Here is a 16,550-nt window from a genome sequence, read left to right as displayed (position 1 = left end):
TTCCACCCCCCCTTATTTCAGGGTTTCCCTGCACCTCCACTCACGCCAGGGGCTCACCTTTCCCCAGAGTCACTGTTCGGTTCGTTTGACTTTCCCGACATGTTGGGAAGGAGAGACCAGCTCCGGGCTGGGGAGCAGCTAGAACCGGAGCAGACTCACAGCGTAGCCCCTAAGCAAGCCGAAAGCTTTTCTGAAATCTCGGGAGGTTTGATCAGGTGGTTGCTTTGTTGCATTACAACAGTGCCTCGCGTGACAGTGTCCCGGGCAGGTTATCTGCTGGGATTGAAGCTCTGAATAGAAGAGAGTCAGTCTCCACTGCTTGAGTGAAATTAATAGATCCGTTAGCAAAATGGCTGTGGCACCAGCTGAAATCTCTGGGGCTGAGCCACTAGAGAGGGGCAGAGAGCCAAACATGGCATGGGTTAAACTGGGGCCCCGTGTAAGATCAGGGCCCCGTTGTGCTCGGCGCTGTACAGACGCAGAACCAAGAAGGTGGTACCTGCCCCAGAGAGGTCTCCCACTTTAATGTTTAGTTTAACTGAATGATGGTGCCTGATTGACAGCCCTGGAGACTCATCCTCTGTCTGTCCACAGGACAGGCCCTGTGAAGGCAGCGACGGGGCCAGCTCCTCCGCCCCACCTCACCAATGGGCTACCTACACTGCAGGCATACTCAGTCTCTGGCCTCTCTGAGGGTGACTGCCCCGAGGGAGCCTATCTGTGGACGTCTGTGACTTCTTGTGTGACCTTGGGGATCTCGGTACCTGTCCATCTCCACAACGGGACGGATGCCAACACCACATGGCCCCTTTTTCTTGCTCTTTGGATGGGAGATGCTGTGTAAGTACAAAGAATTTACCCTGGCTTACCTGACATGGGGTTAGGACCCAGGGATGACTGCTCTCTGGCTGCCCCAGCACATGATGGACAGGGGCTGATTGCGCGTCTGTCTAACCAGGGTCTTCCACGGTGCCCCTCCAACTGGGAGCACAATGAAGGGAGCGTGTTGTCGGCACTGGTGATCACCCAGTTACAGGGGCCATGTGGATGGAGGTGTAGACCTTGCCGGATGGTCTCCTCTGTGCTGCACTCTGCTCCGGGGGCCTTCAGAAGGCAGGCTGAAGCTAGACCCCCGGGTGGGGAAGGAAGAGACCGATCTGTAGCTTGTCACTCTTGGCTGAGGGAAAGTCCCCAGGGTGTCTACTAGAGGGGCGGTGCAAAGCAGGGAACAGAAATACGAGTAGAACCTCTGCCGAGGCTCCCACCTTGTGAGGGATCACCAGAGCTTTGGTGTAGCGCAGAGTGGGAGACAGAGACGTGATGGGGGAAAATCTTTCCAGCTGTGCTGAACACTAATAGCTTCCTGTCCCACCAGGCCTAAAGAGGCAGTTACTGTCAGTGGGCTCTACTTACCCCCTCCGGCCCCAGCCCCCTATACATCAGGGCATAGGGCTGGTGGATCCGTGTGGGTCGGAGACCCTCCTGCCCCAGTAGCACCCTACCTCAATCCATCATCAGAGCCATGCACAGAGAGCCCCTGCATAGCCATGATCTGTAAGGCCTATGCCAGGGCTTCTCTACAGACTCCACAAATCCTGCGCCTGGCACCCTGCAATGGATCTGTTGTGACTATCCTGCAGCCCCAGAGGAAAGGATCAGGATTTCCCTACATAAGAACAGGAGTTTTCCAAAGTGTACATGGCCAAAATGTCCCCACTGTGAGCTGTCTGGTTGCTGTGCTCCGCACCAGAGGTGGCTGCATCTCCGTGGCGCTGCGTGTCTGTGGCTGGTGATACATTAGGATTACGCTTTGGGATCCTTCGGGGGAAGGTGACATCACAATGTTATGTTATCTGGGATCTGCACTTTTATTCCATCTCACTAATATGCACAAGTTGTACACTGGTGCTAATCAGCCAGCATGACTGCAGGGCCTGGCTTGCAGCAGTGATGCTGTGTGACTTGTAAGTTCCCTCAAAGCATTGTGAAATAACCTGCGATCTCAGAGTCCGAGTCAACTGACTGAGGCTCGTGCTGCAGGGCTAAAACCAGCAGTGTAGACATCCAGACTCGGGTCGGACCCAGGCTCTGAGACCCACCCCGTCACCAGGTTTCAGAGCCCAGGCTCTAGCGCAAGCCCGGACGTCTACACTGCCATATGTAGCCCTGCAGCGCAATCCCAGGTAGTTAACCCAGGTTCTGAGACTCGTTGCAGTGGGCTTTTCTTTACTGTGTATGTGTGTCCCCCCCCCCATCCCCCAGTGAGGCCTGACAGAAGTCACTTTTCCCCCTTTATCCTGGCAGAAAGTTTCCTGGGAGTTGCGAGGACATGGAGGTGGGGAACCTGATGGAGATGTGGTACCAAAGTCTGCAGTCAATGCTGAAGGCCCTGAACCAAACACTTCACGGTGCCATCCTGTGCCCACCAGAACAGGCCACGGGGCGGACAAATGGCAGTCATGTCAAGCTAGCCAGCAAGGACGACTATTCCTACATGATCATCTTGTTCGTGATGATCCTGTTTGCCGCCACGGTGGGGAGTTTGATTCTGGGCTACACCAAGTCCAGGAAGGTGGACAAGCGGAGCGACCCCTACCACTTGTACATTAAGAACAAGGTGTCTATGATCTGAGCAGGGCAGGGACACTGTTGCAAGGACATGCACAGCTACTGGCATCTACCTCCTGCAGCAGGAGAAACCCTTTTTCCCTGGTCCAGTCAAACTCTTCTCGGAGGGGCCGACACACGTCTTGCTACGAGACAGCCACGCGGCCACATTTAGTGCAGAGGAGCAGCAGCAGGCGTGATCTTGCAAGCAGGCAGAGAGCGCCAGACCTTAGAGGCCGCAGAATAGTTATGTGACGGCTCTGGACGCTTGCCAGCAGGCCCGTCCTGGATCACTCTGCACCAGTTGCGAAGTTTCCGCCAATCTCCTTCTCCTCCAAAGGAGCGTCTCCATTTACGCCAAAGGGCCCGGGGATAGGCTGATGGAAGGTTTTAAGTGTATCCCAGAATCCTTTTGCTCCAATGCAAAGATGCATGGGATGCATGTGAGTGCCGCAAGTTCTTAGTTATTGTGATGTTGGACGCCATATGAGATCATAGAGAAATGGATGCGGAGATCCCGGTGCACGGTGCACGCAGCTCAACAGCGAGTGGGCTCCTGGCTCGGGCAGAGCATGACACAGTTTGGGGACTGGGTGGGAGCTCAAGGGGAGGGCCCCTCTTGTCTCCACCTAGAGTCCAGAACGTTGGTGCTGGGACCCGGCATCGATGTGTGGAGATGCCTCTGTCAACAGAGCAGAGAATGAATGGCTGGCGGATGAGCCAATCGGATGGTTTAATTTGTCCCTCGATGTCCTATCAGCCTCTCGCTATGCGTGTGTGGCCTGAAGTGTGATGGGGCTCTGAACAGGGAGGCCTCCCATTCTCAGAGCAGCAGCCAGAGAACAAATCCGAGAGAAGGGAAAACGTTCTGTGGGGCTGATCTCGAGAGGGGCTGAGCGCACGCAGCTCCCACTGGTCTCTGTCCTGAGGGCCAAAAGGGTCCGTACGCCACGTAAGCTGTGTTCTCTGCACTGGGTAAACTGTTGTGCATTTTAATAAATCCAAGGCCACGTAGCACACTCAGTTGTTGGCTACCCAGAACTTTCTGGGGACAGCAGAGAAGGAGCTCAGCTCCTCCTATTCCAAAAGCACAGGCTTCTACATTTGTTGCTGAAAGAGACTTGTTAGCAATATAGGGCCTATGATATACAGTTGTAGTAGTAGGATTTTATGTCTGTATTTTGTATAATTTAAAATGAAAAATAAAGAATAATAATGTAGCTTGTGCTAAATGTATTGGTGTATGATTTGATCATATCCTGCCAGCCACCCTTTTTGAATAGCAGAAAGGAATGGCCTAATGGGCCATTTGGTAAAGCTGCATCAGCCGGAATCTGTGTCTGGGCTGATTTCAGGGCAGTAACAGACGTTTTAAGGTCACCCCTTTGTTGTAGGGTTAGCATTTTAAAATCAGTAAAAGAATGCCATGATTGTTTTCTTTTGAACTGCAACTTCATGTTCCTGTTCAAAATGTTCTGTGTAAATTAATTCTGTTTTGTGTGTAAATAAGAAATGTGTGTGTTAAGAGATAAGTGTATAGGGCATCGCTGAACCAGACGGTCTAGGAAGGAGCCGGAGACAGATGCAAGGGCGCCAGGAGGCTGCAACACGCCCCTATTGAAATGTCAGAGGAGGGCAGATTAACAACTCTAAAAAAGAGACAGGCACCTATCAATGGGAACAAAATAGCTGCGATCAAAACCAGCCTGGGAGAACTCCCTAAAAAACTCCTTTAAAAAAAAATAAAAAGTAAGGAGGACAATTTAAGAAAACAAGCACTCGTCAAACAACAATTGATTACAGCACGATGGTGCAAAACTCATTGGTCCCAATAAAGGAAAATCACTATGTAAACAGGGTGCCTTGCCATGAAACTTTGGGTTCGTCCTGCCAAGACTTCCCCGGAGCATCATGTCGTGGCCGACAGAACCCGGCTCCTCCCTAACCGTGATCAACCTAACGGGCCACTAGATTGATCTGGACTCTAAACTGGTAACTATAACATAGACTGGCAGTGTGTGTGGTGTGTGTGTGTGATTGAATACATATGCTAATTGTTGTATCTTCAATAAACGCGGTGTATTGCCATTTCCCCTGAAAAAAGATCGCGTGGGCTTCTTCTAAGCATAACAGTTTTGGGTGGAGAATTGTGAAAGGGGGAAGACATGCACTGTGATTGAACATACAGTAATTTCTCACTTAACGTCGTAGTTCTGTTCCTGAAAAATGCGACTTTAAGTGAAACGATGTTAAGCGAATCCAATTTCCCCATAAGAATTAATGTAAATGAGGGGGTTAGGTTCCAGGGCAGCTTCCCCTACTCTGCAAGCACCAGGAGCGGGGGGGCTCAACCCTCAGCCCGCCCACTCTACCCCTTCCCCCCCCACCTCCTCCCCCTTTAATAAAGGGTCCTGGGTCCTCCCCCCTCCCTTCTTAACACCGCAAACCAGCTGATTGAAATGTTCGGGAGGCGGGGGGGAGGCATGCCGAGTTCTGACTTCTCCCCCTGCCTGTGGTAATCAGCTGGCTTGCCAAGTTCAGGAGGCAGGGGGGAGTCTGTGCGCTGAGTCCTCCCTCCTCCCCGCTCCCTCCTGCCCAGGGCAATCAGCTGGCTTGCAGCATTTAGGAGGCAGGAGGGAAGGGGGAGGAGCAAGGTCTTAGCGCAGGCTCCCCCTCCCTCCCCCCTGCCTCTTGCCCGTGGCAATCACCTGGCTTGCGGCGTTCGGGAGGCAGGGGAGGGAGGGGGAGCCTGCGCGCCGAGTCCTCGCTCCTCCCCCCTCCTCCCCCCTCCTTCCTGCCTCCAAAACGCCACAAGCCAGCTGATTGCCCCGGGCAGGAGGCGGGGGAAGGCGCCAATCCACGGGGTCTGCTGGTGGGCAGGAGGCGCTGGGGGGGGGCATACGGAGGCTGCCAGCTGTGGAGAAAGCAGGCAGCCAAACAAGTAAGAGTGGAGCATTGCACAACTTTAAATGAGCATGTTCCCTAATTGACCAGCAACGTAACAACGTTAAGCGGGATGACTTTAAGTGAGGAGTTACTGTACTGCTAAATATTGCTAAAAGGTTATGCCCTCCATATAAAGTGATCGATCATTCAGGTGTGCACACCCCGAGTTCTAGGGGGAGGATTAGAGTCCTCACTCCAACCTGTCTGTCGGGGAAAAATTTCATAGGTGAATATACCCTCGGTCGTAGCAGGATCGAGCCCAAAAGATGGGGGCTTAGCTTTCCCCCGTCCTGCTCTGTCAGGCATTGTTTTTAGTGGGTGTAGACTTTTTGTGTTTTCAGAGTAGCAGCCGTGTTAGTCTGTATCCGCAAAAAGAAGAACAGGAGTACTTGTGGCACCTTAGAGACTAACAAATTTATTAGAGCATAAGCTTTCGTGGACTACATCCGAAGAAGTGGGCTGTAGTCCACGAAAGTTTATGCTCTAATAAATTTGTTAGTCTCTAAGGTGCACAAGTACTCCTGTTCTTCTTTTTGTGTTTTGTAAGCCCCAGCACAAGCATGGGCAAATAAGGGGTAGATTTCTGTAAGACCTCACTCTGAGGGATATAGGAGGGTGGGATATTGTTGTGATTTCACAATTTAAAAAAAATGTTTCAGGTAAGGGACCAGGAGGGGTGGGGGCTAGTGGAGGAGCCCATCCTCCTTGCTAAATTGCTAATGGACCAAAGCCTGTGTCCATGGAAAGGGACGTTTCAGCAAGAAATGCAGAATCGGGCCCAGACAAGCAGGCAGGCAACAAATAAAAAAAAAATGGGAAAACAGGTTGGAAGCCCTGAGGGCATAGTGGCAGGACTAAAGAAAGCAGTAAGTACAGGCCTGGGGAATTCAGATCCCTGGAACACTACTTGGAATGGTGAAATCTGAGTTGATGAAGGCATCATTTTGGGAGCTAAGCAAGTGATTTAGGAAAGAGAGTGAGACGTTAGCTCTGCAGAAGCTGGAGGGAATTAAGCAGTTGAATGTTGTAAAAATGTTCAAAAGGAAAAGTGTTATTGAAAGAGAATTCCTAGTTTCTTTGCAGCCATTCTGAAGGGAAATGGGCCCTTTTCTAAAGGAATGTCTGTAAATAAGCCAGGCAAAGAGACTATCTGATTTACATAATTTGATTATGGACAATTTAGTTAAATTCGCTAAAAGAATATAAGGGGTTTCTATTGGAACGGAACCCCAAATGTATACAAATGTAATCTATGTACAGCTGTGTAAAAATTAGAGCAGTGTAAGGAATGTTAAGAAAAAATATGTATAGTGTGTATAAATATATTGTGTAAATATGTGGAGTGTTTAGGACCTAAATCAACACTCCTGGTTGTAAAACTCTTGTTTTGTAGGCTTCAGATGAATTGGGTTTTGTTTTTAAATAATATCTCTAAATTCCATTTGAATTGTTCGTTCAAAGTTGCAACACTGAGAAACACTTTTTGCCATCCGCAGGTAACTAGTGGTGTTTGGCTTTGGTATTTAGCATTTAACCCTTAAGGTACCTTAATGCTTTATAAGTTCAATATCTTTTTAAAAGACCAAAGTCGTGGCTGCAGCAGGGCAGTCAAACCCAGGCGAATGGGAAAAAAATTCTGGATTTGTTTTTTAGTAACAAAATAGCTAATAAGACTTGTAGTAAAAAATAAATAAATAAATTTTTTTAAAAAAGACAATGCCCCAGACAGAGCCTTAAGGTGGCTCTGTGTCATCAAACTGTCACTTTGATAAGGGTACATAAAAACTCTGTGAGCACAAAAGAAACAGTGACACCTTATGTAAAAATTAATATGGCTAATGTTATAAAAGTTAAACTATGGAAGGAATGTGCGTTTTCCCCAAAACGTGCAGTGTATATTGTAGAAGGGGTAAAAGAAATGCAAAAGCATACCATATTACCTAATTAAGATCCTATTAGGGCTCCGAAGGGAGCCACAATAGGTTGTTTTCTTTTTCAGATCGCTGGGTGTTTTGGAAGCAGGAGTTAAAAGTGGAAAGTAATCAAAATTCTGGTGGAAGTTGATTGTGTCCCTTTTAAGACAGAGTCTCTCAACTGCTGATGGCTTTGGATCCAAAAGCAAGCCAGAAAGCGTCTGTGTTAATGCAGGTTTCAGAGTGGTAGCTGTGTTAGTCCGTATCAGCAAAAAGAACAAGGAGTCCTTGTGGCACTTTTTTTGGGCATAAGCTTTTGTGGGCTAAAACCCACTTCATCGGATGCTTGCAGTGGAAAATACAGTAAGAAGATATCTATATAGATAGAGAGAGAGAGAGAACATGAAAAAATTGAGGTTGCCATACCAACTCTAACGAGACTAATCCATTAAGGTGAGCTATTATCAACAGGAGAAAAAACCTTTTGTAGTTATAATCAGGATGGTTCATTTCAAATAGTTGAAAAGAAGGTGTGAGTAACAGTAGCAGAAAAATTAGCATGGGGAAATAGTTTTCGTTTGTGTAATGACCTATCCACTCCCAGTCTTTATTCAAGCCTAATTTAATAGTGTCCAGTTTGCAAATTAATTCCACTTCTGCAGTTTCTCATTGGAGTCTGTTTTTGAAGTTTTTTTGTTGAAGAATTGCGACTTTTAGGTCTGTAACAGAGCGACCAGGGACGTTGAAATGTTCTCTGACTGGTTTTTTAATGTTATAATTCTTGATGTCTGATTTGTGTCCATTTATTCTTTTGCGTGGAGACTGTCCGGTTTGGCCAATGTACATGGCAGAGGGGCATTGCTGGCATATGATGTGCAGATGAACGAGCCCCTGATGGTATGGCTGATGTAATTAGGTCCTATGATGATGTCCCTTGAATAGATATGTGGACAGAGTTGGCACCGGGGTTTGTTGCAGGGTTTGGTTCCTGGGTTAGTGTTTTTGTTGTGTGGTGTGTGGTTGCTGGTGAGTATTTGCTTCAGGTTGGGTGGCTGTCTGTAAGCGAGGACTGGCTTGTCTCCCAAGATCTGTGAGAGTGAGGGATCGTCTTTCAGGATAGGTTGCAGATCCTTGTTGATGCGCTGGAGAGGTTTTAGTTGGGGGCTGAAGGTGACGGTTAGTGGCGTTCTGTTACTTTCTTTGTTGGGCCTGTCCTGTAGTAGGTGACTTCTGGGTACTCTTTTGGCTTTGTCAATCTGTTTCTTCACTTCAGCAGGTGGGTATTGTAGTTTTAAGAACGCTTGATAGAGATCTTGTAGGTCCCATTGTGCCAGATGCTGCACAAACACAAGACAAAAGACAATCCCTGCCATGAAGAGCTGACAATCTATCAATGAGATCAATCTTCACACTGTGCACAGTCTCTTCACAAGCGCACAGTTTGTCTGAGGGATTGGCACAAATGCGGTTCTATCTTAGAACTTGGCTATAGACAATGGATCATGTGATGTGGTCTGGATGAAAGCTGGAGGCATGTAGGTAAGTATAGCGGTCAGTAGGTTTCCGGTATAGGGTGGTGTTTATGTGACCATCGCTTATTAGCACTGTAGTGTCCAGGAAGTGGATCTCTTGTGTGGACTGGTCCAGGCTGAGGTTGATGGTGGGAGGGAAATTGTTGAAATCATGGTGGAATTACTCAAGGGCTTCTTTTCCTTGGTTCCAGATAATGAAGATGTCATCCATGTAGCGCAAGTAGAGTAGGGATGTTAGGGGACGAGAGCTGAGTAAGCGTTCTTCTAAGTCAGTCATAAAAATGTTGGCATAGTGTGGAGCCATGCGGGTATCCATAGCAGTGCTGCTGACTTGAAGGTATACATTGTCCCCAAATGTGAAGTAGTTGTGGGTGAGGACAAAGTGAGGGGTGAGGGGGGTAGGGATAGCTCAGTGGTTTGACATTGACCTGCTAAACTGAGGGTTGTGAATTCAATCCTTGAGGGGGCCATTTAGGGATCTGGGGCAAAAATCTGCCTGGGGATTGGTCCTGCTTTGAGCCGGGGGTTGGAATAGATGACCTCCTGAGGTCCCTTCCAACCCTGATATTCTATGATTCTATGAAAGTCACAAAGTTCAGCCACCAGATTTGCTGTGATATTATCGGGGATACTGTTCCTGACGGCTTGTAGTCCATCTTTGTGTGGAATGTTGGTGTAGAGAGCTTCTACATCCATAATGACCAGGATGGTATTTTCTGGAAGGTCACCAATGGATTGTAGTTTCCTCAGGAAGTCAGTGGTGTCTCGAAGATAGCTAGGAGTGCTGGTAGCGTAGGACCTGAGGAGATAGTCTACATAGCCAGAAATCCTGCTGTCAGGGTGCCAATGCCTGAGATGATGGGGTGTCCAGGATTTCCAGGTTTATGGCTCTTGGGTAGCAAATTGAATACCCCTGGTCGGGATTCTAGGCATGTGTCTGTACAGATTTGTTCCTCTGCCTTTTCAGGGAGTTTCTTGAGCTAAATTTCTAGGTAGGTGATGAATCAAGGGTGGGCAAAGCAGAAGATGAGGTAGAGAACAAGGGAGGGAGGAAACAGGTGGGCCCAGAGAACGAGGAACAAAGATGGAGGGAGAGAGACACGCAAGGAAGAGGAACAGATAGAATGACCCACAGGGCAGGGGAAAGGGTGATTTGTGATGAAGACAGAATGATAAAATGGAGCAAGAAAACAGAGAGTGGGCAGAGCTGGGGGACGTCGCTTGTAGGTGTTTCTTCTTGAGAGAAGGCAGCTTGTGCTGCAGGTAGGGTTGCCAAGCCTCCAGGATTGGCTTGGTGTCTCCATGTATTCAAGATTAATTTTTAATTAATCTTTATGTCATGTTATGAAACCTTCAGGAATACGTCCAACCTAAATTGGCAACCTTTCCCCCTGCCAAGGGTTAGACGCAGAGGCAGTAGGGCCAACAACCCATGTTCAAAAATCATGTCATGTCCCCCCAAATCATGAGGTTAATAAATCAATAAATGGTTTTTGAGCCTTTGGAGTTCACATTTTGAAGTATTTACCCACAGCCATAAAATCTAGAGCGACTCACTTGAAAGAAAGGAAGAAGAAAGCTGAGATTCTCCTTCAAAATGCCCGGCTGAGTTTTCGAAAAGAAAGGCTTAACTTGCTCCACTGTGAGCCAACAAGCACCACTTGGAACTACAGCCATTGATCAGACTACAGCAGGCCCCCCGGCTTTGCCCCCTGCCCCCGAAAGTCAGCATTAGGGCTGCTGACTTTCAAATCACACAAAACCGAACACCCCTGCTGTAACCCTTCTCCAAGGCCCCTTCCATTGCCACCCTATCACCGAGGCCCTGCCCCGCCCCGTCTCCGAGGCCCCACCCCCGCTCACTCCATTCCCCCCGCCCTCTGTCGCTCGCTCTCCCCCACCCTCACTCCACTCCCTCATTTTCACCGGGCTGAGGCAGGTGGTTGGGGAGTGGAAGGGGGTGAGGGCTTCGGCTCGGGGTGCGGCCTCTGGGGTGGGGCTAGGGATGAGGGGCTTGGGGTGCAGGGGAGGCTCAGGGCTGGGGTAGGGTGTTGGGGTGTTGGGGAGGGTGCAGACTCTGGGAGGGAATCATAGAGTCATAGAATATCAGGGTTGGAAGAGACCTCAGGAGGTCATCTAGTCCAACCCCCTGCTCAAAGCAGGACCAATCCCCAAGCTTGGGTGCAGGAGGGGGCTCAGAGCTGGGTCAGGGGGTTGGGGTGCAGGAGGGGTTTTGGAGTGCGGGCTCCGGGTGGTGTTTACCTCAGCCGGTTCCAGGGAAAGGGTGACATGTCCCTTGGCTCCTAGGCGGAGGCGCAGTCATGCAGCTGTGCACGCTGTCTCCACCCTCAGGTGCCACCCCTGCAGCTCCCGTCGGCTGCGGCTCCCAGGCAATGGGAGATGCGGAGCCAGCGCTCGGGGTGGGGGCTGTGCATGGGGCTGTGGCCGTCCCTCCATCTAGGAGCCAAGGGACATGTCACTGCTTGCGGGGAGACGCGCGGAGCCAGGTAGGGAGCCTGCCAGTCCCACGCCAACCGGACTTTTGACAGCCCAGTCAGTAGTGCTGACCGGAGCCGCCAGGATCCCTTTTCGAGCGGGTGTTCCGGTCAAAAACCGGACACCTGGCAACCCTAGCCAGGATGCTTGCAGCCAGCAAGATTCCTCTACTATTAAAGGTTCAGTGCCCAGAAAAGAGAAGGCCGACATCTCAGTCATATGGCTACACGCAGCCTAGTGCACAGTGAGGAAAGTTGGCCGCAAACACTTGGAAATCATCATCAGCTTTATTATGCAACAAACAACTCTATGCCATGTTAACTCTGGCCCGTACTTCTGTGACGCTTGGAAAGGCTCCTATGAGAGGGGGAAAAAACACAGTAAAAACAATGATCTTCAGCTACAAATTGATCTTCCAAACTCTCTGTTTCTAGCCATCCAGCTTGCATCTAAACACGCTACACTCATATTAAAACGACCATTGTTTCCACCTGAAAGGACCACGTTTCCTGCCCCTCTAGGGTTACAGGGGTGTACCCAGGGCCGGCACAACCCATTAGGCAACCTAGGCGGTTGCCTTGGGCGCTAACATTTGGGGGGCGGCGACCGCGGCGGCCGGATCTTCGGCTGCCCCCGTTGTCGTCGGTATTTCGGGGGCGGGACCTTCTGCCGCCTGTCAGGGGCGGCATTTTGGGGGCGGGACCTTCCGCCACCTAGGGCGGCAAAAACGCTGGCGGCGCTCCTGGGTGTACCTAGAGCTGTAGTGCACGGCCCGTGTACGCTGTGCTTACCTCGCTAGTCCTGGAACAGTTCCTCGGGAAACAGCACCTCAGCCCTTCTGGCCTGGAATAGGAAGAGGAAGGATTAATCATCCAAACACATAACAGCCCATGTCACCGTGGGGCTGAAGGGCTCCTGCTACTCAGACTGCATCAATGGGCACAGAGACCGGCCATAATCTGATTCGCTGCAAAGGGACCTAAGAGGAGAAAAACGTAGGGGAGGCAGAGCATCAGCGCCATCCTGTGGTGAGTGGCTTACATGACTAGTTTCTGCCTTACTTTTTTGGAAGAACAATACAAATTCCTAACTAAGGGGGAACTGTTTCCTTGCAGTGAGCCCAGGACGAATTCCCACCAGAGGGGCTGCTGCTGGGCTAGGGTGTTAACTTGGACCCTGTCTTCCTTTGCAATCCCCAAGCCTCTTCAAGCGCAGTCAATTAGGACTCCAGGAACAGCGGTGGTTGCTTTGGATAGGTCTACACTTGGGGCTATTTCGACCCTGCTAGCACGGGTGTAACAGCAGTGTAGATGGTGAGGCCTGGCTAAGGCAAGTAAAGGGACGCTTGAACCCTATGGCTATGCACCCTACCTGCCCATGCAGGGCCTCCCGTGTCTACGCTGCTATATTTAGTAGGGTAGAGTCCTGCCCCTTCCCCGCTGCCAGAGCCTTTCCCCACAGCAGTGAAAGATTCCAGTGGGGAAAGGCTCTGGTGGGGGGAGGCAGTGCGGAATGGCACCGGCAGCTCCCCAAGCTGAGCCTGGCTGCCCTCCCTACCACAGCCTTGCACGTGTAGCTACACGCACCCTACGTGCTGACGTAAGTGTAGACAAGGCCTTTGTGTAATAAAGGACAGCGCAGGATGGAAGAGGGACAGGGTCAGGATTTAAGGATCATGGAAGCTTTTTTTTTTTGTTAGCTGCTGTATGGAGATGGCAGCTGTGTTCGTAAAGGGACCCCTGTACTATAGAAATAGCTCAGGGTCTGGGACAGGGTGTCACATTTTTCCTTGTCCTTCTGCACCTCAAAACTTTTTTTTTTAAAAGGCTCCTAGTCAAATCCTGCAGTTGGGAGCCCAGTGTGCAGTGCACACAGCCTAGCTACACACCAGGGGTTATTGTAATCAGCGACTGCCCCAAGCCACATCATTCAGCTCTGGCTCCGGATCCAGATCTCAGCGTCCCCAAGTCCACCAGTGCTGGGTTTGGGTTTCCAGTCTGAGCCCATCTCTCACTGCCATGATCATTTCAAAGCCTCGGCCAACACCCTCCAGTGTCCTGAGTCACTGATGCTGCAGGGCTAGAGATCCTCAGCTGGTGGGAATTTGCAGAGCTCCATTGCCGTCCATAGCGCTGAGCCAATTTGCACCATCTGAGGAGCTGGTTCTTGGCGTCTGGTACTGACTAGTGAAGGACTAGCTATAGGCATTAGCAGACTGAATCAAAACTTGAGTTCCATCCAGTCCAGGACCCCATCTCTGACAGCACCCAGCACCCAATGGTTCAGAGGAAGCTGTCAGAATCCCACAGTAGCAGCTGTGGAAGAATCTGTCTCCCAGATGGTCTTTCTACAGATCTCTAATACGCCTCTGTCCTTATTCTCCCCCAAAGTGGAGTGACGTTAGCACAGGAAGGAACAAAGGTACCTGTTCTAAATAGAGTTCAGCCTGAGAATTAGTCTGAATCCAATATGCTGACAGGCTGAAAAACATGAAGGGCCCAGCTGGCTCTGTAGTGCTCTGCGCTTTCCCAGCCAGCCAGGTCCTTCCTGAAGCCGTTGTTCAGAAAATAGGGGTCTCCTCAGAATCGCCCTGGGCTCATGTGCGCATGGTGGCTGGGGTGGGAGACTCAGTGGGGACAAGAGCCAGAGTCAGTCCAGAGCGACTGTAGGAGAACTACGCTGCGAGCTGGACTGTCCCCGTCCCAGGCAAACCGACAGGCTGCTTTAATGGTTAACGTGGTCTTGCCTCCAGCTTTCCTGTCTTAGTTTTAAGCAATTGTCCCGGCATCCTGAGAATGTGAATAACTCCCGTAGGCTCTCTGACCACCGGGACCACACTCGCCCGGAGCCTTCCCCTTGCCATCAGCTCCCTCACTCCCTGCCCATAACTCTCCTCCTACAGTCCAGGGACCAGTTATTTTGCCCTTTGCTGTATTTTGTCTAGAGTCTCCTCTGTAAATGTGTGTGTGTGTGTGTGGGAGGGTGGGGGTGGGGGAGGGGTGAGAATTGCCATCTGAAAGGTGGCGAGGAGAGAGCTTGTCTCTAGCTCTACAGAGCTTTGATCTCCTTGCTGTGATTCACACCCTTACTGCTGCGTAATAGAGGTGAAGGAGGCATGGCCCAGTCTAGTGGCACTAGCCCGTTTCAGTCATGAGGACAGAGGTTGCTGTGCTCTGGGTTTATCCTGCCAGCCTGGGGCTGGCCAATCACTGTACTGTTATGTAATAAGGGTCCCCTGTGGAACGCATAATGAGCTAGTCAGGGTCAAAGGTTACTTGGTCCGTCCTCAGCCATGAATTTTAGCAGGCTGATGCTGCTCCTTCCTCTTTTCTCCTCTTTGTGGACTTTGGCAGTGCCCAGCAGTTCGTGTGTTGGGGGATCAACAAGGAAAAAAGAAGTTTAGCAACAGCAGAGAAAGGGGAACCCTGGATTAGCTTTATTCCAGCTCAATCATCATACTATTAATGATGGAAATGGTCTCTGCTCTGTCCTTTGTAGGGCTCAAAAAACACATTCTCTTCTCCATGGGCCTGGGCCAAAGCCCATTAAAGACAACAGAGAGACTGACTTCCGTGAGCTTTGTTTGGATCAGGCCACCATGAACAGATAGGGGTTGGACTCATTCCTGCGTCTCTAGGCTTAGCCTATAACCATCTCACTGTCCACTATTTCCTTTGACTGACGGGCTGGTCTCACCCTCACTCAGATCCTGGACTAAGGAACTGGATCTGGGGAGTTTGTACCCAATATCCCCCACCTCCTCCCTCTTTACATCTGTTGGTCTCTCTGATGAGTCCTTGCTGAAGACTGTCAAGTCATATTGCCCTGGCCTGATCTTCTTTGACTAACCACCAGGAAATACGGGCTTCCAGGGCTCCATCTGTGTCTTTGCATTAACCAGGTGTATCTTCCTGCCTCATTTAACTACCAGGCTCCTCTGATCAGCGAAGCAGCAGAAAAGCTTCCTGACTCAGGACACAGAGTAACTCTGCTGCTCAGTGCAGCATCTGCCAACCTGCCAGCCTTGAGGCCCAGCCTGTGATATGGTTCTGCAGATCCTAGGCTCAGTGCAGATCCTGGCAGCTGCGTGGGAATGTGCCTGAAAGCCGCTTTTGTGCACCACCCCCACCAACTTGGAGGCCATCTGGCCACTGGGCCAGTCCCCAGCATAAAGCAGAGAAGCCTCGGGGATGCCACAGCCATGCCCCTTCTCCCTTGGGAACACCTCCCTCTCTCTCAGGAGAGAGTTTCACAAGTGCCTAAATCCAACTAGAAGTCACTGGGATTTAGGCACTTAAGTGACTTAGCCACTCTTGAAAATGTTACCCTTAGACGCTAAGGCCAGAGTTTTCAGAGGGCTCAACTACTGGGCCAGATTTTCAGAAGAGCTCAGCTCCCAGGTAGGCACCGCAGGACATGGCTGGATATTCAAAGGGGGTCAGCATGGAGGGGGGGGGGGGGGCCAAGTCCCTGGAGACGGGGTGAAGCCCACCATTCACCTCTCCCCCGGCCCGGCCACTGTCTCCGTCTCTGCAGCCGGCCTGATTAGCACACAGCAGGGACCCAGCTGCATGGTAAAAACCATTCAAAGATTGCAGGTCCGATTGCCTGGCTCCCGGGTCCCGGGCGGGTCAGGGCTGGCTGGAGCGCTCCCTGTGGTGGGGAAGGAGCTGCCTCCTCTCTCCCCGCGCTGCACCGCTGCAAGGGGAGTGCTGCTCGGAGCAACCCCCTCTGTCCCAGCTCCCCCCGTCCACAGTCACTACCACCAGCCGGAGGGCAGTGCCCGCTCACCCACACAGAGACAGCAGCTGGGCAGCCTCCGGCAGGGCTCTGCCCCCCTCAGATGAGCGCCAGGTGAGAGGGGCCCAGGGCACAGAGCTGCTGTGTGCCCCACGCCAGGCATGCTGCCCCCTGCACTGCAGCCCAGCAGCCCAGAGGGGGACACGCTGCTGACACTGCAGCTGTTCTGTGGGCCCAGCTCAGCCCAGGCTTAAAGTGGGCAGAGTCGCCAGGGGCCACAGTCCTGGCCAAAAAGATTTCAAAATGGAGCCGGGTC

General features: G+C 51.0%; 1 protein-coding gene across 1 annotated transcript; it reads left to right on the top strand.

The window, feature by feature from the left end:
• The first annotated feature begins 365 nt into the window (after window positions 1–365).
• LOC135979508 (potassium voltage-gated channel subfamily E member 3-like) lies at window positions 366–4,133 on the top strand. The gene is made up of 2 exons (XM_065579840.1): window positions 366–840; window positions 2,305–4,133. Exons 1-2 carry the CDS (start codon window positions 827–829, stop codon window positions 2,630–2,632), a joined length of 342 nt encoding a protein of 113 aa, XP_065435912.1. The 5' UTR covers window positions 366–826; the 3' UTR covers window positions 2,633–4,133.
• The last annotated feature ends 12,417 nt before the right edge of the window (window positions 4,134–16,550 follow it).

This window comes from Chrysemys picta, unplaced genomic scaffold, assembly GCF_011386835.1.
Source record: "Chrysemys picta bellii isolate R12L10 unplaced genomic scaffold, ASM1138683v2 scaf930, whole genome shotgun sequence".
Taxonomy (NCBI): domain Eukaryota; kingdom Metazoa; phylum Chordata; order Testudines; family Emydidae; genus Chrysemys; species Chrysemys picta.
This window is presented reverse-complemented; position numbering and strand designations above follow the sequence as displayed.